This window comes from Candoia aspera, chromosome 2 (genome assembly GCF_035149785.1).
Source record: "Candoia aspera isolate rCanAsp1 chromosome 2, rCanAsp1.hap2, whole genome shotgun sequence".
Taxonomy (NCBI): domain Eukaryota; kingdom Metazoa; phylum Chordata; class Lepidosauria; order Squamata; family Boidae; genus Candoia; species Candoia aspera.
The window spans coordinates 52,805,350-52,830,947 of NC_086154.1; the positions used below are offsets into that span (position 1 = coordinate 52,805,350).

Consider the following 25,598-nt stretch of genomic DNA (forward strand, 5'->3'; position numbering starts at 1 on the left):
TGAATAGTGTAAAATCAAGATGAAGTGTTGACTTGAGAAGCAATGATGTAAATTCTCTCCCAAAGAAGAAATCTTTACATAAATTAAAGCTTTCTTATTTTTTAAAATTAATTTTATTAAAGAATTTTTTACAGAATAAAAATACATTTTTTTTAAAAAAGTGAAAATACAGAAGAAAAGTGATAAATAAATAAGAAATAAAAGAAAAGAGAGAAAAAAGAGAAAATTAAAAAAAGATACAAAGGTATGGCTTCTGATCTTCTTTACAGCAGTTATAAATGCATTTATATTTTATCCTCCTCTCTAAGGTTACCTCATAGCTGCCTTCTTTCCATATTCTTCCCTTTCTAATCATCAAACACATAAATCACAAGTTTATTTTTTTTTGTTTTCAGCAAAAAGTCCATAAAGGTTGCTGTCTTATTTTTCCAATCACAAATGCAGTGATTTAGAATAAAAGGGGGGTATGTATATAAAAATTCAATAGAAAAGGAATAAAGATGCCTGATTAATAACTGTAGGGCTTGGACTCTCCAACATTCACGGCCACCAGGGAATGACCTCAGGAAGCATGTCTTTGGGAGCCTGTTCTGAATTGATTACATGGATTTCATGAGACTAGCACATCTTGTCTCAGATGCGCAATGAGCTATGGAGGGGCCAGATTTAAATCTCTTCTCTTCTGTTGTAATGTTCCCATGACTAAATCCTGCTGGGACTAATTTAGAAGAAAGTATTTGTAACTCTATACAAGATCATACACCTTCAGTAAACATTCTTAAAGTTCTTTTGCCATTTACTTATCTGTTGGGTGACACACCTGAAATCTGCTCCTTTCAGAGCTTTAAATACATCATGTGCCCTGTCATAGCACGGAATTACATTGTGGCTTGACATCAAGTTTCGGTGAATGTCAGCACCAGGAACAAATCCTTTACAGGGAGTTCGCTCTTCCATGTTATCTAAAATTCCCAGAGCTGGAGGAGACTAAAATTAGAAAGATCGGGTTTTACAAAAATGCTGCTTGATTTAAATATACAGTTTTCCTTAAGAGCTTCAGCATAAAGTTAAATACGTTAGAAAATTATAGTCACACAATCTATCTGAAACATCTCTGGAGTATTTCTGCAGACGATGATAAAAATATTGGTGCCTGATTAATAGAGCTGTGTTTAAACTAGAATTTTGAACATCCTCACTGCTACCGACAGAAACAAAATATTTTGTCAATATTTTTGTCTAAAATGACATGCACACACACACACAGTGGAAATAGCTGCTTACAAAAGATTTGCAATTTTTAAGTAAGAGATTTTACCTGCATCTTTAGAGATAACTTGACTGGCTTATCCTTCAGGAGACCCTGAAGGCGAGCTAGTTGGCAGCTGGCTTTGGGTCCACTAGCAATAAGCTCTGTTGCTGGGCAGCACCTATGAACTTTCAGTGCAGTCTTGCAAGATACCTGTTTCTGAGGCTCTTTTGTTCAAATATGCCCATTGAACAATGACACAGAAAAGACATTTGTAAGAGCATCACTCAGATTCTTAAATTTAAAGAACATTTCTGTTAACCAATACACTTCCAATTAAGTTTTAATAGAATTGCCTTGCCTAGCTCTGGAATTAGCTTGTCATACGATGGAAGATCTAGACTAAATACGAGACACTATAAAGGATCTAGAAATCAATAGCAGCAAGGCTACATAATACATTAAATGTGAGTGTGCTCCAATACTGACAGCCCCATATTTTGCTCCCCAAATCTTAGTGAACAAACCCATAATCTCTTTACGTTACATTAAGAAATTTAAGAAACCCTAATGTAAGAAATTACTTCATACAGAAGACTGTAGCCCCATTTACTACAACACGACTCTTAGGGAAACACACCTATTGATTCTGACCTTTGCCTATATGTTTTTTTTTCTTTTTGAAGACAGAAATGCAGCTGTTACAGTTAATTACAAGAAGTCTTCTTTCTCGTAAGTAAAGCTAGATGTGAAAAGTATCACTATTCCCTCAACTGAGTGCCTTGCGTGCGTTTGAGCGCTGCCACTACAGTTGTTGTTTTATGAGCTAATCAGGGAGTCAGGGCATGGCCCTGCAGATGGTACTGCGCTACAATTCTCAGTATGTCATGACTCTGAGTTGCAGTTCAGCAACATTTGGCGGGTCACAGATTCTCTGCCCTTGAGCCAACCTCCCAGACGTCACTGCTAATAACATTTACAGGCCTGCAGTGAGAGAGAGAGATCCTTAGGCAAATCCTCATGTTGCCTTTAAACACTACAGCAGTGCTACAGGATGAGTCCCTGGAAAAACACATCCCCCACTCACAATAAGATATAATGGCATTTTGCTTTGTAACAATCAGTGTTGCTGAAATACCTTTTAGGTGAGGTGAGGGAGTAAAAGCTACCCTGCTCAAAAAGCATGCATATACACGATGCTCAATTTGCTTATTCGCTATCCTCAGACCAAACTGACTGGTAAATATTCTCTATACCCTTATACCTAACTTGTATGGTAGGAAAGCATAACTATTTACATGTCTAGAACTGCCCTGGGATGGAATATAATGCATACCTTCTCCACGAGGGTCGGGAGCCAGGGTTTTGTAGACAGGTTTTTTGTAAAGCTCAAAATCAACATCCCGTTTGTCCCATCTCCATCTACCCCGATCCAGCACTGGCTTCATAATGTTAGCATTGAAAAAATTCTCCTGCCATTTCTAAATGAAGGAAGGAAGCATAGGAAATGTCCTGAAGATGTGTACAGCAGTATAAATCTACCCTATTTACCCATAAAATGAGAAGTGTTTTCCCCCAATAATAATAATAATAATAATAATTTTATATGCCACCTGACTGCCAGCAACTGTTTACCTGCAAATGGAGATCATATTTGCTGATAACAGAAGAAGCTGTTGCAAAAAGAAAAAAAGAATAAGCAAAATGTGCCAATGACTGCAAGCATCTAGGATGCCTTTCAATTTTGGAAGAAGCTCTTTGGTGAATTGAAGCAGTTTAAAACCAATTAATAATAACTATTTTCCCCTGACACTTTTTTGGTTGGTTGGTTGGTAGATCCATCCATCCATCCATCCATCCCCCTTCCAAATAAATGTGTGCACAGAAAGATAGGTGATAGACACACACATATATTTATTTGGAAGGAAATTAGTGAATTGATAGCAGCTGAACTTGACAACACTAAAGTGATAATGCAGGGAGTATTTGCCTGCACAGAATATTTGTCTTTTTTTTTTCTGTCTACTCCTGGGGTGGCAGTCATCTTAAATTCAGAATCATCTTCCTTTTAGGTAAGCATTTGGTGATGTCATTTGGCAAAGGTGGCTTAACATTTGAAGCAGAAACATAAAAAAATTTAATCCCAAACAATGATGTTCAAAAAGCTTTTAAAAACAAAATAATCATTAAAATCTATTCGAACTGTACTATCCAAAGCCTTTTGGGCCACCAGTCAAATACCATCAGCTCTTTTTATCACTGATTATAATCGTGCTTCCAACAACCTAAGAGACAGCTTTATACATGGACTTCACCAGATGGACAACACCGAAATCAGATTGACTACATCCTTTACAGCCAAAGGGGGCGGACATCTATACAGTCAGTAAAAAAAGACCTGGAGCTGACTGTAGTTCCGATCACGAACTTCTTATTGCACAATTTAGGATCAGACTCAGGAGATTAGGAAAGACCCACAGATCAGCTAGATATGAGCTCACTAATATTCCTAAGGAACATGCAGTGGAGGTGAAGAATAGATTTAAGGGACTGGACTTAGTAGATAGGGTCCCGGAAGAACTCTGGACAGAAGTTCGCAACATTGTTCAGGAGGCGGCAACAAAATACATCCCAAAGAAAGAGAAAACCAAGAAGGCAAAATGGCTGTCTGCTGAGACACTAGAAGTAGCCCAAGAAAGAAGGAAAGCAAAAGGCAACAGTGATAGGGGGAGATATGCCCAATTAAATGCAAAATTCCAGAGGTTAGCCAGAAGAGAGAAGGAATTATTTGTAAACAAGCAATGCGCAGAAGTGGAAGAAGACAATAGAATAGGAAGGACAAGAGACCTCTTCCAGAAAATTAGAAACATCGGAGGTAAATTCCAGGCAAAAATGGGCATGATCAAAAACAAAGATGGCAAGGACCTAACAGAAGAAGAAGAGATCAAGAAAAGGTGGCAAGAATATACAGAAGACCTGTATAGGAAGGATAACAATATCGGGGATAGCTTTGACGGTGTGGTCAGTGAGCTAGAGCCAGACATCCTGAAGAGTAAGGTTGAGTGGGCCTTAAGAAGCATTGCTAATAACAAGGCAGTAGGAGACGACGGCATCCCAGCTGAACTGTTCAAAATCTTGCAAGATGATGCTGTCAAGGTAATGCATGCTATATGCCAGCAAATTTGGAAAACACAAGAATGGCCATCCGATTGGAAAAAATCAACTTATATCCCCATACCAAAAAAGGGAAACACTAAAGAATGTTCAAACTATCGAACAGTGGCACTCATTTCACATGCCAGTAAGGTAATGCTCAAGATCCTGCAAGGTAGACTTCAGCAATTCATGGAGCGAGAATTGCCAGATGTACAAGCTGGCTTTAGAAAAGGCAGAGGAACTAGGGACCAAATTGCCAATATCGGCTGGATAATGGAAAAAGCCAGGGAGTTTCAGAAAAACATCTATTTCTGTTTTATTGACTATTCTAAAGCCTTTGACTGTGCAGACCATAACAAATTGTGGCAAGTTCTTAGTGGTATGGGGATACCAAGTCATCTTGTCTGCCTCCTGAGGAATCTGTATAATGACCAAGTAGCAACAGTAAGAACAGACCACGGAACAACGGACTGGTTTAAGATTGGGAAAGGAGTATGGCAGGGCTGTATACTCTCACCCTACCTATTCAACTTGTATGCAGAACACATCATGCGACAAGCTGGGCTTGAGGAATCCAAGGCTAGAGTTAAAATCGCTGGAAGAAACATTAACAATCTCAGATATGCAGATGATACCACTTTGATGGCTGAAAGCAAAGAGGAACTGAGGAGCCTTATGATGAAGGTGAAAGAAGAAAGTGCAAAAGCTGGCTTGCAGCTAAACCTCAAAAAAAACCAAGATTATGGCAACCAGCTTGATTGATAACTGGCAAATAGAGGGAGAAAATGTAGAAGCAGTGAAAGACTTCGTATTTCTAGGTGCGAAGATTACTGCAGATGCTGACTGCAGTCAAGAAATCAGAAGACGCTTAATCCTTGGGAGAAGAGCAATGACAAATCTCGATAAAATAATTAAGAGCAGAGATATCACACTGACAACAAAGGTCCGCATAGTAAAGCAATGGTGTTCCCGTAGTAACATATGGCTGCGAGAGCTGGACCATAAGGAAGGCTGAGAGAAGGAAGATCGATGCTTTTGAACTGTGGTGTTGGAGGAAAATTCTGAGAGTGCCTTGGACTGCAAGAAGATCAAACCAGTCCATCCTCCAGGAAATAAAGCCAGACTGCTCACTTGAGGGAATGATATTAAAGGCAAAACTGAAATACTTTGGCCACATAATGAGAAGACAGGACACCCTGGAGAAGATGCTGATGCTAGGGAGAGTGGAAGGCAAAAGGAAGAGGGGCCGACCAAGGGCAAGATAGATGGATGATATTCTAGAGGTGACAGACTCGTCCCTGGGGCAGCTGGGGGTGTTGATGACCAACAGGAAGTTCTGGCGTGGACTGGTCCATGAAGTCACGAAGAGTCGGAAGCGGCTAAACGAATAAACAACAACAAACAACATAATTGTACAGCATTTTAATACACATGCACCCTGAGCTTTTATTTTTATCAAATTTATGTAAGTCGGAATATGCTTTGGACAACAGAAATAACTAATTAGAATAACTAATTTCTGTATACTAAAAAGAACCTTGAAATGACTATTAACCCTGATGGAAATCAAAGTGTTTACTTTCAGGAAACTTATTAGAAAATCTGTGGTAAGTAGTGGCTGTTTTATAGAAGATAAAAATAAAGTTTTGAATAGAATGAATGGCTGCTATCTGGGATAAGGGATGGGAAAGAAGATGCACAAACAGATGCCGATGTAGGTGCCATATCCATTGTAAAACAGCATGGTCCAAGAGGAAGGGAGAAAATATTTATTATTTAATAAATGTATATGTCCACCCATCTCATATACATGGCTCTGGGCAGCTAACAATTAAAAACAGGATAAAATAACCAAAATTTAAAAAACAGTATCAATTGTTCCTTCTTCACCCAAGATTCTCTGCCTCATGCCAGCTACCAGGTTCAGTTTGCTCCTCCCGGGGCACAGGAGTGAATGCTATCTAATTCTCCTCAATTTGAGGATCTTCAGCATCTTCCACTTCTTTCATGGAGAGATCGAGAGACCAAGCCTTTGGTCCTAAGCAATTATAATCATGCATGCAATGAAATACTGATTAGAAGTAGAGGTGCCTCATTGCTATTCCTACATGTTTAACAGCATAAGCCTTGGTCTTTACCCAGAAATAAATACTGAGTTTCCTGGTTCTTTTTTCTAGGAAAAGGGATAAAGCATTAAAGTCTGAATCTCATTTCCAACATGAACTGCATTGTAATGGAGATACTACTTACTTTCTGCAGAATCTGAAATTAAGTAATATAAAAAGAGCTACCTGGATTCAGACCAAGAGGAAACACAGCACTTACATTAACTCACCCATGGACCTTTCTGCTGCATGCATTTTCTGTGCAATATTGCACAGAGTGGTATTGTTCAGTCATGCAACTGTATTCAGGGCAACACTTCTGAAACATTACAAATTTAGGCCTCATTCAAATATTAATTTGCTTATTGAAACACCAAGGCACTCCCTTTTCTGCATCCCTGCACTTAAAGGAGTGATTGAAGTGAAAAAAGATTCAGATCATTGCAAATTGTAGCTGTTCAAAATATAATACAGCCCTCAAAGTTAAAATCATTGGCCAGTACTTTGAAAAGTCATTTTATTTTAAAACTTTACTATACCATCTTTCTATTCAGAAGAAGAAAGATCGTAACTTTTTAAAAAATGCAACCTGTTCTCAAGAGTAAGTGAAGCGAAGAGAGACTTACTAAATGTGCATTGGACTATAAATTTTAAAATGCTACACTAAATTTAGCAATATCATCAGTACAAATCAAGCATAACCTAATAAGCTCATGCTGTCGATCAGCTTGTCTGTGGGAATTTGCCTGGTGTCTTCATGACAATAAAGAGATCTACCAATAACACTGGAGTGAGGTTCAAGTCTGCATTCGGCTTAAAAACCTGGCCTGGGACAAACATCAATTCTTGAATTTTCCTCACAGTGTTGTGGTGATGAAACATGCTGTTCCTAGTAGATTACAGACATGACAAATTAATGGGAATCTAAAATTCATAGTTACCTCTCTTAATTCCATCAGTCGTGCCTCATCAGGCATACGGGGATGCTTGTTGGCATCTATGCTGCTCTTAAATCCAGGATTTGCAAACCCTCCAGAATACAACCACAGTTTCTTTGATTGTTCAAAAGACTGCTTTAATATACTGTCTTCATCCACTGGATCAAACATACCTGACAGATAGTCATTATAAGCAAATCTTTTTCCTGGCATCTAAAAAAATAATGCATATATGTAATTATATTTATATAGGCATACACACACATCCCCCACAACTCTAATGGAATTCATTACAGACCAATGCAGAGGCTACTCTTTCCTTCATACTACAATTCCCAAACTTCTCAAACAACGAGGTCCAAATGTCTAGAGGATACTAATGGTCCCAGCTTATCTGGAGAGTACTAGATTTGGGGGCCCTTGTCTCTGTACCCACTGAAATAAATACAAAGGATGTTAAGCTTAACATCTCCATTTTCAAGCGCAGGCATCTAATGGTTGAACGTAGGTAGTCTTAGTTATTTTTATCTTATACCCAGAGAACTACTTTTCGTTACACCTTTTCTCAAGTCACTTTTCTGCGCTCTCTCCTGAGGCTGCCCAAACCCTGAGGACCACTAGAGACACATAAATGCTGCCGTCCAAGGAGCATTTGGAATGTCAGCAGTCCTGGTACAACATGCCTAAACCATTAGACTTTTCCATGTGTATGCCATCATGGAGATTTCTAGGAAAAACATGAAAAAAATATTTTAAAGCAGACAGACAGATCTTGTTTTCTTGCCTGTGCCATTTCTTGGCGAAGTAGATTCTTTGCAATTTCTGCTGAATTCAGAGTGTGACAACTATAGTTAAAGATAGCTTTTTTACTAAAAGGGAAAGCTCTGATAGTTCTTGGGACTTCTCTTTCAAGCATCTCGCTGAGGAAGTTCACGTAGTCAATATTGGACTGAAATACATGTAAAGATGTAAAGTTATTCTAGCCTTGAATGCATTTCCCCGAAGAAACATACATTGACTACTCTGGAGAATATCAGTAATTAGACTGGCAGATACATAACACATATTTCAATTAAGCACTGGAACAGTAAACCAAAACTAAACCTCTCCCTCTCTGTCCATTTTCTGAAAAAGGACTTCCTAAGACGTTATCTTAAAGGCAATATTCTGCAGGGAACTAAAAAGTAGAAACCCAATTCCATTTGTGCACTAATGTCCTGTTGGCTTCTAGCAGCCAATCAATTTTAATAAAAAAGAGCAATTCAGTTGTATCCCTCATACAAGATTATTTCCTTAGTTACATAATTTTAGAAGTAAATGGCTAGAAGTTAAAGAAATCACAAATAGTCCTAAAAGCAATTTCTCAAAAATTTGCAATAAGCATTTGATAGTACTTTAAAACACAACTTCGCGTGCCTAATTGATGGAATGTTATCTTCTCCCTTTAAGCTGGCATTTTATGAATCTTCAGGCCTAGCATCATTATGCTGAACACAAACCCAAAATGATTTGTTTTCTGAGAAAATACGATTTTCAGAACAGAGTTGCTTCCATACAAGCAAAAACACCAGTAGCTCAGCCTTCAATTGCTAGAAAGTCAGCCCTCTGCACTTACGTCTGACCAAATACGATGATGCGGTTGATGACTGGGACTAGGGTTTGCTTGTGAGAGCAGATTCACTGAATACAGAAATCATTCGCAAACTTATTCCAGACATTTAGGCAGGGCCACAACTGGGGGGGGGGGGCAAGGAGGGCATGTGCCCGGGGCGCTGTGCTGGGGGGGTGCCAAAATGAGCACTGGGCGCGGAATCCATGTTTGCCCCGAGTGACAAAGACCCTGTTGCAGGCCTGCATTTGGGGAAAGTGTTTTAAGTATAATCCTATTGTGTCAGATATCCCTACAGTGGATATTTTAATGTAGGAAGTACTTTCACTTGGGCTTCGACATGCATGCCAGGGAAGTAGTGGTTTGTGCAGCTATATGGTATAAAACACAAGGGCCTCTGCATAACAGAGGCTGGCATGTGATGATCAGACCCAGCTAGCCTAGCCAAAAATTCATTTTAGAAATCTGCACAGGTTACCTCCCCTTGCTCTAAGGCAGTGTTTCTCAATCTCAGCAACGTTAAGATGTGTGGACTTCAACTCCCGGAATTCCCCAGCCAACCTGTAACGGTTGCCTAATCCCAAATACTCAGTCTCACAAGCTCGGGCTTAAAGATAACTGATTTATTAAAGGAATAGTATGCAAATACAGAGAAAGCTGAGAATGAGCAAAAGCGCGCCAAATACAAACTAAATACCCTCGCTTCAAACCCAATCCCGCCCCTCGCCCCACCATAGCAACCACCCCCTCCCAGGTGTTGGCAACCGTCACACATCGGCCTGGGAAAGTAACCTTGAAGACATGTCATAACCCAAACATACATTCCTGCAGAACAGCAAGGAGATTACAGCCTGGCACGGCTGAAATTCCCCTCCCCGCAAATGACAGACACGGAACAGGAGAGTGACATGTGAAACGTTACGATGTATTCAAACCATTGGAACGATGAACATGACACAATCTTTCACTATTGCACTTCACCCACCTGGATATAGTTATGTGGTGCCCGATGTTCTTGTTCCCTTTTTCCCAGTACATACTCCTCATTATAATTATCCAACTTGGAGCTGTATTGCCTCATGCCTTTTTTCACTTTACGACATGATGCCAAGATCTCAGGGGACTCCTGTACGAACATGTCAGCTTTAGTCAAGGGAACCCCAAACTCCTGACTCAACATTGTAATCATTTCTGCAGAAGGCAAGAGACTGCAATGGATCACTTCCCTTAACTTCTTACTGTGGCAGATGTAATCAAGTCTACAGAATAAAGTATGGAGAGAAAGAATGAACAACTTCAGTTACGTGTTATAGTTTAAATAAAGGAACTATTAATTTGACTTTATTATTATTACTGTTTGATTTAAATTTTTCACCTTAACTGTTTGATTCACCCTGAAATGCAGCTTGCATATCTCTTTATAAATAAATCACATAGCAACAGTTTAGAAAAGGCAGAGGAACTAGGGACCAAATTGCCAATATCTGCTGGATAATGGAAAAAGCCAGGGAGTTTCAGAAAAACATCTATTTCTGTTTTATTGACTATTCTAAAGCCTTTGACTGTGTGGACCATAACAAATTGTGGCAAGTTCTTAGTGGTATGGGGATACCAAGTCATCTTGTCTGCTCCTGAGGAATCTGTATAACGACCAAGTAGCAACAGTAAGAACAGACCACGGAACAACGGACTGGTTTAAGATTGGGAAAGGAGTATGGCAGGGCTGTATACTCTCACCCTACCTATTCAACTTGTACGCAGAACACATCATGTGACATGCTGGGCTTGAGGAATCCAAGGCTGGAGTTAAAATTGCTGGAAGAAACATTAACCATCTCAGATATGCAGATGATACCACTTTGATGGCTGAAAGCAAAGAGGAACTGAGGAGCCTTATGATGAAGGTGAAAGAAGAAAGTGCAAAAGCTGGCTTGCAGCTAAACCTCAAAAAAACCAAGATTATGGCAACCAGCTTGATTGATAACTGGCAAATAGAGGGAGAAAATGTAGAGGCAGTGAAAGACTGTATATCTAGGTGCAAAGATTACTGCAGATGACTGCAGTCAGGAAATCAGAAGACGCTTAATCCTTGGGAGAAGAGCAATGACAAATCTCGATAAAATAGTTAAGAGCAGAGACATCACACGGACAACAAAGGTCCGCGTAGTTAAAGCAATGGTGTTCCCAGTAGTAACATATGGCTGCGAGAGCTGGACCATAAGGAAGGCTGAGAGAAGGAAGATCGATGCTTTTGAACTGTGGTGTTGGAGGAAAATTCTGAGAGTGCCTTGGACTGCAAGAAGATCAAACCAGTCCATCCTCCAGGAAATAAAGCCAGACTGCTCACTTGAGGGAATGATATTAAAGGCAAAACTGAAATACTTTGGCCACATAATGAGAAGACAGGACACCCTGGAGAAGATGCTGATGCTAGGGAGAGTGGAAGGCAAAAGGAAGAGGGGCCGACCAAGGGCAAGGTGGATGGATGATATTCTAGAGGTGATGGATTCGTCCCTGGGGGAGCTGGGGGTGTTGACGACTGACAGGAAGCTCTGGCGTGGGCTGGTCCATGAAGTCATGAAGAGTCGGAAGCGACTGAATGAATAAACAACAACAAGCAACAGTTTACTTTGGACCAACAATCAAACCAGTGAAACTGTTCAAACTGACAATGAATGTGAAACAAATACATGATGGTAGATTAAGTATTTAAACATCCTTCCTCAACCTGGTACCTTTTCAGGTTAAGCCTAGAACTTCTTCAAGTTGCAGCTCCAGTTGAGTTTTGGAAAAATTATATTAAATATTGCCCACTGTTCATTTTTCAACATGTCAAATCATCTGCAGAATTGTTGCTCCACCCTTTTCAGGCATAGTACTGAGTAACAATATTGCATCCTAATCAGTCCTCCTGCCCTATGGAGGTTCCAGGCAGCAACAAATCTCATCCGGACCAGGAAGTGATCTGATCGTGGACTCAGAGTCACTGAACGATCACTCAGAGACAAAACAAGACCCACTGTATGTCCACCTAAGTGAGTCAGGCCTGAGACTACTTGGATAGACCCATGGCTGCCATGGAGGTCATAAAATCCTGAGCCCTGCCAGACCCCACCACCAAGATATATCCGCAACACATTCAACTTCTAAATCTACACAACTCATACGCCAAAATCTAAGAAAGCTGTAACCTGGAAAGAGCTTCAAAGCACGGCTGAGGAATCATATCCCTGATGTATAACAAAGGCTGCCTCATTATACTTGACAGCGGCTTGCAGAGACGGATGTGAAGCAGGATAGCTTCGAGATTGATATACAGGCGCTTGTGAAAAGACAAGCGTGAATTATAGAATATCTGTAATCTCCCATGTTTAGTTTCCTGCACCCTGTAACAGACAGGAAAAAGGGCAATATTAACCAATGATCCCTAATTTCTGGTGTCAAGTTTTACTTTTAAAACACAGATACAAATCCTGTAAAATAAATAATAAATCTCTGTATTGTATATCAGTTTCTACAACTTTTCCACTATTCTTCATGCAAAAGCAACAAAAGAAAACACAAATGGCATTCCTGAAAAAGCAAATCCCAGCTGTTTGCCTGTTAGCTTTATTTCAGCAGAATATCCCAGTATCTTTAAAGAACATAACTAGGAAAGGACAGTAACAAAAACGGTTTGCTGGTCTGAAGTATGCATTTCATTTGAGATCAGGCCATCTACTCTAAAAGATAATGCAGTATGCTGAGCTGGGGATACTAAAGCCAACTTAGAATTATGAACTCTTGCAGCTGCTTTAGGGATGCCACTCACATGCAGACTTAGATCTCTGCTTGCAAAGGATGGCTGCAATAATTAAGATGTTAACTACTGCCAAACTCAGCAAATTTAATGTGCTACAGAAATAAAGGTAAGACTATATGCACTTCTGATAATGCTATTTTCTTCATAAATACAATTCCTATTGTATATATATATTTAGCTGGCATCAATATATTACTGAACTCTAGGGGCTTTTAGGTAAATAAATATGAATGAATTTGCAGAGTAAAAACAAAAGCTGTGCATTAAAAAGCATGTATGATATGAAGTTTTGGGCTAAAATAGCATTCCTATTGGTATGCATGAGTACAGGATGGCACTTGCCAATGTACTGATTCAGCATGTACAATTAGTTTTTTAAAATATCAGGGTGCATTCCAGCCACAGTCTAAGGAGGTAAAATCTAGCATTTCTATTTATAAATCTATGGAATGGTCACCTATGAAATGTTCACAGGCTGGGCATTTGGAGAACCCCAGGCCTGTTGATATGACTTCTGAATTTTCTCACTGTTATTGGCTAATAGAGTCGCTGGGAGTTGGGCCACATAAAAAATGAATTATTATTATTATTATTGTTGTTGTTGTTGTTGTTGATCCAGTTTGAGGATGGTGACAGACACAGGCAGGAGGTGAGGATTCCATGATCAGGGGATGTAGGAGACTGCTCCCCCTCACTCCTTGACAGAGGAGAGAGGAAACAAACTACTTTTTCTACTTTCTATTAAGATACAACTTCTTGTAAATTGCCTTCAGAAGTAGATAACCACAGAGAAAAGTAATTTAAATAGTAAAATGGTGTTGATTACCTATCAATTTTTTTATTCCACATCCTCTTAAGTGCTTTATTTCTGAAACCTTCCAGGATAAGAAGGTGAATGGACCCATCTATTATGTGAAACCCAGTAATAATATCTAGCTGAGACAACTCTTCTAAGGAAAGTTTCTTATTCAGTTTCAAAGTATTAAGAGACTTTTGAGTTATATTTGTGGGATAGGAATCAAGCAGGAAAGCCTCTGCATTAATTTCTGTAATCTCTTGCATCAAATAATGTAAGAGCGATGTATTTTTATAATCAAAAAGATAAATGATGCAGCCATATGGACAATGTGCAGCAGCAGCATCCTCTTCTTCCTCTGTAAGACCTAATGGTACACTTATTTCAATTCTCACTTTAAGATATGACTCTGCATTTACATAATGCCCCACTGGAAGTTGAACAACTTCAGATTTGTCTGTTGTTTTAGCCTTCGGGCTGGTGTTTTCTCCTTGGGAAAGAGATGTATCTTGAATTGAGCAGTTGTGAATTGGTGCACAGAAATTCAAGGTCTTTTCACCAAGCAGTAAATTGCTCAGGTTGATTTTAGCTACTCCATATGGACTCCAAATATTTTCTGTGGCTTTAATGGGATTTTGGACCATGTATTTCAAAGTTACAGTGCTTATGTCACTTAGCTTGCTGTCTCCTGGTTCCTCTCCAAATAAAGATCGCTTTATCTTGGTATTTTCCATTTTCTTGTCTCGGTCATGAACTTCAACTTCCAAAGGTGGACCTCTTAGGTATTCACTCAATTTTCCAGGTTCTATTAATCCTACAAGAATCACATTGGTATCCTTAAAGAAGACATCAGTTCCATGATCTCGACCTTGAGTCTGATGGGGACACATATTGTAGAAAGTGTATTTGCAGTAAACGGGAACGCAAGTTCTCTATAAAAGAGAGAATAACAGTAAGAATATTCAGTATAAATACTATCTGTTGACCCTTAAGTGTACAGTTGTATTCAAGACATCTAATAAAACAGCTTCAAAGTAATAACAAAAACCAAAAATAAAATCTAAGAAAACATCTCAGAAACTAAACACTGATGGTCCAAGAGGGAAGGTGACAGGAAGAACACTCCAGGTACACAATCCTAAGCAAGGTGTTCTCTAATCTGACTCAACTGAAGAAAGGCTTGTGTTCATTCACATCTCATGTGGCAAGAAAAAGATTTTGCTATAATGCAGCTACACTTGATAGATCAACTTCTGAAGGTGGTGTCCTGTTTCAGGTTTCATACACAGTTGCTAGGTAATGGTAAGCAATTTATGCAAGGTTGAGCAAATAATCAAAGGAACTTAAATCAGAGTCTCTGAAGATAAGGCTTGCCTGAATAGTTTAACTTTCCACAGGAACATGCAGAAGAGTAGTCAAGTTTCAATCGGAAGTTCAGAGAGCTAAGCAAGGTTTGTCAGCCAGTCCAAGGGTCAGAGTTTCAGGTTTCTTACATGAGCAGAAGGCAAGGACACACCAGATACAGGAAATCAGACAGTTGTTTCCAACAAGGAAACATAAGTCAATGCTGCCTCTTAAATAAGGCTGAAGCCAGCTGTGTTTAAGGTAGACATGCCCTCCTTGGCAAGCAGCCCCACTGAGCATCTTTGCTGTGATCTCCACTCTACTTACCAAGTCCAAGGGCTTGGAAGCTGGACAACCACATCTGGCTGTTCTGATGCTGCCTGTGTTTGATCAGCCTCAGGTGATTCCTGGTTCAGCGTCTCCTGAGGCTGGCATTCAACTAGTTCAGCTGGAGCAACTTCTTTAGACAGAATATTAAGCTAAGCAATTAAGTCACAAGTTTCTGCCCTGTCTAACATACTATACAGTATGTGCTTATGAAACCCAGGTAAGACTGGGGATTGAAATGAAATGTCACTGGTGTGTTAACAATATACAGTATTTCTTTTTCATCTGATTCGGGTGTCGTGCTGGGTATTCTTAAAAGGAACTAAAGAATAATGAAGTTAATGAAGCAGAACAGTAAATTCATAATGAAGTAGTTTAAGAGAATATTCTGTTCTTATCTTCAGGAATTCAACTGCCTTAATGGAGGAATGATTGGGCATGAAAGGTACAAATGGTTTGGAAGGTAACACAAACAGCAGAAGATTAAGCAACTGGATGGTACAGAAATTATTATCCTCATCAGCAACAAGGATCTTGAAAAAACAACTGGATCAAAAGACTGCAGATTTTCAGAATTGCAATGTGGAAACAGAATTCTATACATTCTAGATAGAAATTAAGTGAAGGGAAAACAAGAGAAAATTCTACAGCACTCCCAATTCAGGACAACCCACTAAAATAGACACAGGGAACATGCCTAACATCAGCCAGCCCAGTTGCAAGAGTCATGTCTATGCTATTTTGAAATATAGGGCATACAGTAGTTCTATAACTTAGCAATTAGTGAGGACACACTGGAGGGGGAATTGTACAGATAGCATCTGAGGGGATTGGGAAGGGAGATGCCCTCTCCCAGCCCTAGGTGAGGTGTAGAATAGAAAAAAACAGTGGAAACAAAACAATGATAATGGCAGTATAAGGAAGGATTGAAGTGGCTTTTGGTGAAAAAATGTAGAAAGAAGAATTGAAGGGTAAATGCTTTGTAAATGAGTTCTCTAGAGAAAGGAAGCCAGGATGGAATGAGACATCCTTCGCTGGTTGATTAGAAAGATACAGATGCTTCATTCAAAGCTATCTTTTAAATGAAACTGAAAAAACAACAAACATAAAAAATGGCCTTCCAGAGTGGTCATTGTGTTGCTAAAGTTCTAGGCAAGGACCCTGATCCACAGGATTAAGGAGACCTGGTTGTTCACTCCTATGTATTATGAAAATTAACATTTTCTAAATTTCATTTCAGGACATTTGTATCTTATAAATACTTATAAATACAAATGTGTAAATCCAGGAACAAAAGACTCTTCAAAATTTTGTTTTCCCCCAGAATATCCTCTATTATCACTGAATATGTAGAACTGAAAAGAAGAATTACCTGCAGCTCTTCAATTGGAACAGGGGTAGTTGGTAGACATTTTGCAGACTGAATCCTAATAATCAGTGGATTTAAGTCATGTTTGTGTTTCTCATTCATAATAGGTTTGTCAATAGCAAAACCTAAGTATGCTTCAATAAGTTTGGGGGACTTCTCTCCCCATCGACTGGCCGTATAGTGTTCACCTGCAGATGGAGAGAAGGGCTCAAATTATGATAGTAAAGGTAAAGGTTTCCCTTGACGTAAAGTCCAGTCGTGTCCGACTCTAGGGGGCGGTGCTCATCTCCGTTTCAAAGCCTTGGAGCCGGCGTTGTCCATAGGACACTTCCGGGTCATGTGGCCAGCATGACTCACGGAACGCCGTTACCTTCCCGCCGAAGCGGTACCAATTAATCTACTCACATTTGCATGTTTTCGAACTGCTTGGTGTGCAGGAGCTGGGACAAGCAACGGGAGCTCACCCCGCCGCGCGGTTTCGAACCGCCGACCTTCCGATCGACAGCTCAGCGGTTTAACCCGCAGCGCCACCGCGTCCCTATTCAAATTATGATAGTTCAGGTAAAAAAGGGTAAAGTCTCTATCAGGATGAACCTGACTCTTGCTGTCTTCATGGACAAGGCCATGTATATTTCTTGGCAAAAACACTAAAATGGCTTGTCACTGTCTTCCTCCAGGATGTTCTCCCCCAAATTTCCTCTTTAGCCTCCTACCCTATTCTCAAGTGATCCCCCAACCAATTACTAACTAGGGCCAACCCTGCTTAGCCACCAAGTGCAACACGTGTAGCCATCTGCTGGGGCTGATTGCAGAGGAGCCTATGCTAAAGAAGCAAGACAGTCCTGTTGCTACTTAAAATACACCTGGACCACACTAGGTCTCACTTTCGCTACTTAGGAAATACCAGGAAGTAGAAAAAAAGAAAGAGAAGACAGCTATGATGGCCTAATATGGTATTCTGGTCTGGCCAGTCCAAGTTGGCCAGAAAACACCAATAGATACGAAATAATAAAAGAGGAGCCGGGAAAGCATTTGAAGCAATACATTAATTGAAGGTGAAAGTGTTTTCAATCAAAATCTTTCTTTGGGACCAAAGGCTGGGATGTACTAAGAATAATTCTTAGTATTCTTCTTATCAAAGAAGAATATTAAGAATTGTTTTGGAAGAACTATACAACAATATGGCAAGTATTCTAGGAATACAAGAAATTGGCATGCATCTAATATCATGCCAACTGGTAACAAGGAGCTATGTATATGTAAATGTATATTAGTTTTTTATGGTGATTCAAATACCTGGAGATATTTATTTCTATGAAACTATTTTGTTTAGAAGATATGAATATTTCAAATTACATTGCCCAGATGAAAGGAGATATTGAGAGATGAACGAAATTCTCCGAGTCTGTGGGGAACAATAACCTTCTGAGGTCGGTTAAATGAGTACCCAGCTTGCTGGGGAAGGTGACGACCGGGGAAGGCAACGGCAAACCACCCCGCTGTAGTCTGCCAAGAAAACGTCACAAAATCGGCATCCCCTCAAAGGGTCAGACATGACTCGGTGCTTGCACAGGAGACCTTTCACCTTTCACACACAGAAGTGTCTATTTAGGAAGAGCTTTGGATACACAGAGCCTGGACTCTTGCAAAAAGTGATTCTGTTTGCTTGGAAGTATGCAAGAATCAAAACCACTAAACTGGTTTTGGATCAACCAAGAGATAAGCTTAGACAATATGCTTCCATACCATCTAAGTTTTACAGATTGCCTAATAACTGAATTGTAGTGAACAGTATAATTACAATAGTACTATTTTGTTATTGCAGAATTTTAAAAGGGAGTGAGTGCTGCAGAGTGTTACAGAAGCGGTCTGTCCACATTTCCAATTTAGACTGCCTCCAGATCACTAAACAGCCAGTCTGAGATCAGAACACCCAGATTCAGGTTCAGGGATAGATAGGCACCAGCCTGGATTCCCAAAGGCATTTTAATTTGTCCAAGGCCAGCTTCTGACTTAGATACGCCAAGGGTTGTCAGCAGGGGGAGCCTACAAATCAGCGGCAGAATTTAATGAGCATTGCAAGCAACTTGGAGGAGAGCCATAAAATGTGAGGGGATTTTACAAGCTTCATCAGTGGATTTATTCAGCAAGCTTGATGTATTTCCGCACAGTGCAATAAACTGTTTAGTGGGCAACACCTGAGGCAGAAAATCAACCGGATTCTTGACACCTGACTCCAGGCTATGTAATTTGCAAAATAATTTGCACTAAGGAATGAAGGTCTCACTTGGTCTCTTTTTCAATCCTGAAAATAGCCCTTCCTGAGTAAAACCTGGCCATAAAAAAGCAAGAAAGTTATGTGAAGTTAAAAAGAATCAGTCCCTTCTTTTTTTTCTCCAGAACATTATGTAAGTTGATGACTAACTTATGCAAATGGGCACAGAAAGGCTGGGCATTTTTTTTTCAAAGCTAGCAACTTCAGGACTTGGCCTCGTGTGGCGCAGAGTGGTAGGCGGCAATATTGCAACCGAAACTCTCCCCACGACCCGAGTTCGATCCCAGCAGAAACTGGATTCTTGGGCAGCCGGCTCAGGTCGACTCAGCCTTCCATCCTTCTGAGGTTGGTAAAATGAGCACCCAGCTTGCTGGGGAAGGTGACGACTGGGGAAGGCCATGGCAAACCACCCGGCTGTAGTCTGGCAAGAAAAAGTTGTGAAAGCGGCATCCCCCCAAAGGGTCAGACATGACTCGGTGCTTGCACAGGGGACCTTTCACCTTTCACAGCAACTTCAAGAGATTTACCTCCAAGGCTGCTGCCTTTTAATTCACAACAACCACAAAGAAACACTGCTTGGCATTAGCCTTGATGAAACTATTTCAGACCATCTAGGTTTGCCCATTTCATCTAAAAAATGGAAGTGTCTTGGCAGCCCCACAAGTCAAATGTTGCATCTCACCATTAAAAGGAACCCACACAATCGTTCATCCCTCAGAAAAGCTGTTTGATCATTAGCAGCATCCACTGGGGGGGTGAGGGGGGGTCAAAATTTGCCAGATGGAAGATGTGGCACTGCAAGCCAAGCCTTAGCACTTTTGTTGTCATACGTATGTACGTAAGGGTGGGGCTTAGATCACGATGCCGCACCTGCCATCTTGAAGGTATTTATCTCCCTCCCCAACATTCAGACATTCCTTTCATAATATCCCCATTTTCCCTGTTACCCATCTCTGAGGAGAAAAATACCTGCTAGAAGGGGCATGAGGTCCAGCTGCAAAAACGCTATTCCAAGCTTCCTTGCCTGTGCTGCCAAGGCAGCTGCCTCCTTACCAGCTAACTTCTGAGAGGCCTGTTTCGTTTTCTTTTCGGCAATGGAACTATTGCTTTTTTGTGATGCCCTCCGCCTTTCCGATAACTGGAGAAAAACTGGAAAATTATATAAGTAAATCATGTCAGGACAACTGAATGTTATGCAAACCCATCTGGTTAAGCAATATTGATTTAATACAGCCTCTCTAAAGCAGTGTTTCTCAACCCCAGCAACTTTAAGATGTGTGGATTTCAATTGCCAGAATTCCCCAGCCAGCCATGCTATTGTCTTGCTTATTAAATCTATTACCTTAAAAATATTTCTGTGTGTTATTTAAAATTGCAATCGTAAATATATTCATTTGGAAAGGAAAATCTTCAGTGGCATTTGCTTCCTAGTAAATGTATAGGATTGCATGAATCTCAGTGACATACTTACTTCCAGACACCATTTCCTTTCTCTCTGAAGAAGTTCGTAATTTTCCCCCACTAAGTTTTGTTGACAGTTTAGTAGAGAGTGACTGACGGTGTCTCTGTTTTATAATTTTAGATTCCTGAATGGTTCTATCTTTAAGAGAAGATGCTATGCTCCCAGATAAACTGACTGCACTTCAAAACAAAGAAAGAAAGGAGTAAAGCACATGTCATCTGGAGGAAAATATTACATATTATCTATACTGCTGCTGTTGAAAAAAAATCAGCTAATGGTTCCACTTACAAAAAGAAGAAATAGAAGGGATAAAACGCAGATGGCATTTTAAAGTTTCTTTATGCTCTATGCATCCACTTGGCTGTGGAAAGCAAAACAGTTTAAATTCGTAAATCATGAACAACTTATCATTATTAATTCAGCATTCAGCATTAATCCCACTTGTCTACCCACAAAGAACCAAGAAAATTTTCAGAACTCCAAAACAATAAAAAGCAAATTATAAAAAACAGCATATTAAAAAGAAACACAATTTAAAATTGCACTATGAAAGAATAAAACACACACTCAAATTGTTTGAGGACTTTTCCTCATGTTCAAAGCTCCTGGATATTGCCAACCCCTTGCTGGGCAGATGATCCAGCAGGAAAGTGATGTTTTCCACCGGAAGTGGGATAAAACCTCCTAAATGAATGTTCTCTGTTGCATGAAGCCTCCAGAATTGGCAATCTGCAGGGCCCCAATTAATCCAGCACCTTTCATCCAAGCATGGGATTCTGTTGCCTCTGTGGCTGTTGGTCCTTTGGTTGCTGTATACAGAACAGAACCTCACCTGGGAACCGCCCTTTTATTTTTTTTTGTTTTGGCTCAGGGGTGCAACAACCTTGTGGAAGAATTTCAATTGAGGTTAATGTTCTAGTTGTTGCAAGACTATCCTCCATGGAGTCTTTCTCTCTTGATGAATGACGCAAGAGGCGAATACGTACCTGGTTTTATTCATCCCCCACCCTTCTCCATTTCCCGCCTTTCCTACCTCTGCGGAAGCACAGGAAACAAGGCCATTTGGACTGAACCATCTTTCAGTCACCTTTCAATGGCTATTTTGTTTTTGGGAGTTATTAAATATTACTGTGATTGGAGGAACTTTTGATATTTAACACAAAAGAAAGTGTGCCTTTGGTGGGGGAGAGGGAGGAAGAGAACACTGTAGGCAACAAAGTGGTCTATTCAGCAAAGGGGAAGAAAGAAGAGGGAATACCAGCCTCATCTCTTCTTTACTCTGTGTCAGCCCTATTAAGAAAAAGGTGCCATATAGGTCTAGAACTACTTTTATCATTAACAGCTATAGTACTGTAATATAATCTTGCAAGTCTGAATGTGCTTCCCCCTCCCCACTTTATCTTAGTGTGGATTAGGGTGGGCCTGTCTGAGTCATTTACTCAAATTAATTTCTTGGAATGAGCTCAAGTGCACTTGTCTGATCATTGCCTTGGCAACGGCTCTTCCTACGGTCCTTCAAGGCCATTCCCTATGCCCTTTACACTCTACCCATAACCGTGGGAGATAGAGGAGAGCCACTGGGGCTATGCAAGCCAACGTGGCATATTCCTACAGCTGCTGGTCCCTTGCCAGGGTAAGCCTCTAATGAGAGAGGCATGGTGAAGGAGAAAAGGATCTGGGGAACAAGAGCTAAGCCACTTCTACACCTGCAGGGCTCCCTTCAGCTGGGCTGGAAATCTGCAGCACAGGCGAGTCGTGTGTGTCCTCCCTCTGCCATAGATAGAATCCTTCCTGCACAAATCCATCAGTGCTGGGGCTTCCTCTTTTCCCTCCTCCCACCACATGGGCAAACCCATCCTCTACCATAGTCCTGCCATCGCACCAATCAGCCTCCTTGGTTGATCGGCAGCTCCTACCTTCCTGCTTTCTTCCAAGCAATCACTGCTGTATGTTCAGGCAGACTTGCAGTACAAGCAGAGGTGTGGTAAACGGACCACTGGTGGGTGAGTAATTTGACATACTTCCCTCCTCTCTCAAGGATGGGGAAGAAGCCCATCAACAAGGCGGTGGGGAAGAGCCCTTAGCTAGAAATACCAGCTTGCAGTATTTCCCACAACCATGACAAACAGTATTAAGCAGAATCGCTTATTGTATCAACAAGAATGTATTATGCAACTACATCACCACTGATTTCTGACATTTTAGTAAAAAAAAGTTGTATAACTTAAATGAATCTGATGCCCCAAGCAATTACATAAAATGGATCTGCATTAATATCTCTCAAGCAAATATTTGCACTGCACAAGATACTGAATTAGCCAGTATGAACAGCCCACTAGGGTGAATACCAGTGGCCCAGACTAGAATATAGCAAAATGTTCCTTAAAAATGTCCCAACAGTAATCAGACCTGTCAAATTTAAATTCCATTTCAAACCCATGATTACAGATAGAGAGGGACATGTCTAATATGAATGAAAATTCCACTGGCACCAAACCTGAATAATTAAATTATTGAAAAGGCTTTCTGAAGCATGAAGGAACAATCTAAGAAACAAGGTACACCCTAGGTGTATTACCGGTTGCTTAAAATAAAAAACTAAAACTTTTTCATGGCTCATTAAAGTTCTTTAGACAAATTATTTGAGTTCATTAAATTCACTGAATTAAACTGAATTCATTCCATATGCACAGATTCAGAATCACTACTGCCAAAAGACTTGTCTCCAGATTTCAAGGTAAGCCCTGGAAAGATCACCTCCTGCAAACAATGGAATATAAATGATGGATTCTGAGTAAGAAAACATGAATAAAGGGAACCCAAGCAGAGAGAGAGAGGGGAAAAGCCTCCTTGTGGCACGCAGCCAAGCCTTTTCCACAATTCACAGAGGATCTGCATAGTCCTCCTGGCACCCTCATGAAAGAACCGAGAAAGGCTGAGGCACATGGAGCACTCTGCAGTGAAGACAGGACTTCGCCTAAGCCCAATTCAGTGAGATCACACTGCTCTTAGGGCAAATTTGATTATTGTGTGTTTTGATCATGCGACAGGCCTGCATTTCTGGCACTGCAGTGACTACCAGACACAGCTGCTGGGATGCTGGAAGGAGGAGGATGCTGAGAACATCCCCAGCAAATGAAGCCAGCGACATCATGAGGCCTGAACACCCTCTGGGAGCTTATTAAAACTCTCTGCCCCTCCAACTGAAAAGAAAAAAAGAGCATTCCCATTTTCAAAACTTCACCTGGGCTTTTGACATGTTTTAAGGACAATCTTAGTATAGGAGTTGACATTATTTATTTTCTCTCTCTTGTTCTTTTCTTGACATTGTCAGTCACCTTGTTTATCAGACTTGCACACAAACTCAGAAGGGAAGACCGATTTTAAAAACAAGCCCTTTTCTTGGTTTTCTAACCTTGGGCAGCAGGCAGCAGAGCTCCTGCCCGTCCTTCTGCCTTGCCTCAAGTCTCATGTGCCTCCTCCAGGGCAGCTGCGCTTTGCAGCTGTGATGCTTCACAGTCCAAAGCAAAGGACAAGCTCCTCTTTGGGGTAAAGGGAACTGGGCCTGAAGCAGAGAGGAGGGGAGGACCAGTGGCAGCAGAGGGCTGGGAAAGAGAGAGCCAGCCTTGCTCCACCAGAGGGAGCTGAAGAGAAAGATCAGTGTGCTGTGTTAGAGGGGAGGAGGGGTGGAAGGGAGGGAAGGAAACAACGCCCAGGAGGGGAGAGGAAAAAAGCAGCCAAATACCATAGGAGCACTGGAGGGCAGCCATAGAAAAGGGGAAAAAAGCTATACAGCAGACATAGAAAAACAGATCAACAGAAAACTAAACTAAAACCCATCTTCTCCATCTTCCCAACTCCTCTGGCCATATATGGGAGCAAAAACTCAAGACCATTTTCAGGAAGAAAGGCTATTATTAACCCACACCGGATGCATACAACCAATCTGGCGAGATATGAGGAAATAATAATAATGGATTTAACTTGTACGCCATACCACTCTGGGTGGCTCAAACCATCAAACAAAGAAATTACAATAAAACCAATAAAAGGTAAAAGCAAGCGCGATGAAGTGAGGGATCTCATTCTCTGTCACCAAAGGCGTGGGTGATGAGCCAGATCTTCAGGAGTGGGGGCCATCCAGATCTGGGGGGAACCTTGTTCCAGAGGGCATGAGTGTCGTGAGGCTCAGAAGTGCCAAAGTAAATGCATGACCATATTCAAAACTTAAAGATCTATCTCCACAGGCATACGCCTGCAGTTTAGATTACTGGTTCTCAAACTTTTTTTCAAGTATGATTTTCAACATCAAACATCTTATGTACCCCTGTACGACCATAGTTGTACTTTTGTTATCTGTTGACCAAAATAAAACATAATGACAAAAGAGGCTACAAGGTCAGTTACCATGAATAATGCTTTTAACTCATTTGGTGTTTTATTAATCACAATAGTATCTGCATACAGTCACAAAACAGCCTTATATAAACTTGTTTATATTTATTCAATCCATAGAAGGCGATCATCTGGCTATGCAGGGAAGGAAGCCTTTCAGCAGATCCCCACAATGCTCTAAAAGGGCAATGGCAAGATCATTCCCTTTCCAAGCTGATTCAGGAAAGAATAGATACAGGTAGGCCTCACTTAACAACCATTCACTTAGTGACAGTTTGGACTTACAATGGAGCTGGAACGACAACTTACGACCGGTCCTCACACTTACAACCGCTGCAGTGTCCCAGCAGTCACATGATCACGATTTGGGCGCTTGGCAACTGGTTGTCAAGACTAGGCCTGCCTCTGGCTTGGATTTATGCTTTACTTCCAACCCTGGTTTTAGTTCTTGCCTGCTAGATCTAGATTCTGTAAGAAATACGTACAGTGGAGCCTTTAACATTTATAGGAGAGAGTAAGAAGAGAGCAGCAAGGTGGAAAACAGAATTGAAATGAGACTGGCAACCATTTTATAATTTCTCTTCATATGGTTTCTCATCTAATTTGCTCAGAGCTGTAGTTGTTGTTTATTCATTCAGTCACTTCCGACTCTTCGTGACTTCATGGACCAGCCCACGCCAGAGCTTCCTGTAGGTCATCAACACCCCCAGCTCCCCCAGGGACAAATCCATCACCTCTAGAATATCATCCATCCATCTTGCCCTTGGTCGG

At 40.7% G+C, this 25,598-nt stretch overlaps 1 protein-coding gene across 1 annotated transcript; it reads right to left on the minus strand.

Annotated features, from left to right (window-relative positions):
• Positions 1-1,532: 1,532 nt before the first annotated feature.
• On the minus strand, positions 1,533-21,432 carry CFAP92 (cilia and flagella associated protein 92 (putative)). Its single transcript, XM_063292857.1, has 12 exons — positions 21,419-21,432; positions 20,442-20,611; positions 19,940-20,119; positions 16,699-16,883; positions 13,686-14,587; positions 12,249-12,443; positions 11,937-12,129; positions 10,043-10,351; positions 8,233-8,397; positions 7,452-7,661; positions 2,586-2,730; positions 1,533-1,543 (listed from the first exon to the last, which is right to left on the minus strand). Exons 1-12 carry the CDS (start codon positions 21,430-21,432, stop codon positions 1,533-1,535), a joined length of 2,679 nt encoding a protein of 892 aa, XP_063148927.1.
• Between the last annotated feature and the right edge of the window lie 4,166 nt (positions 21,433-25,598).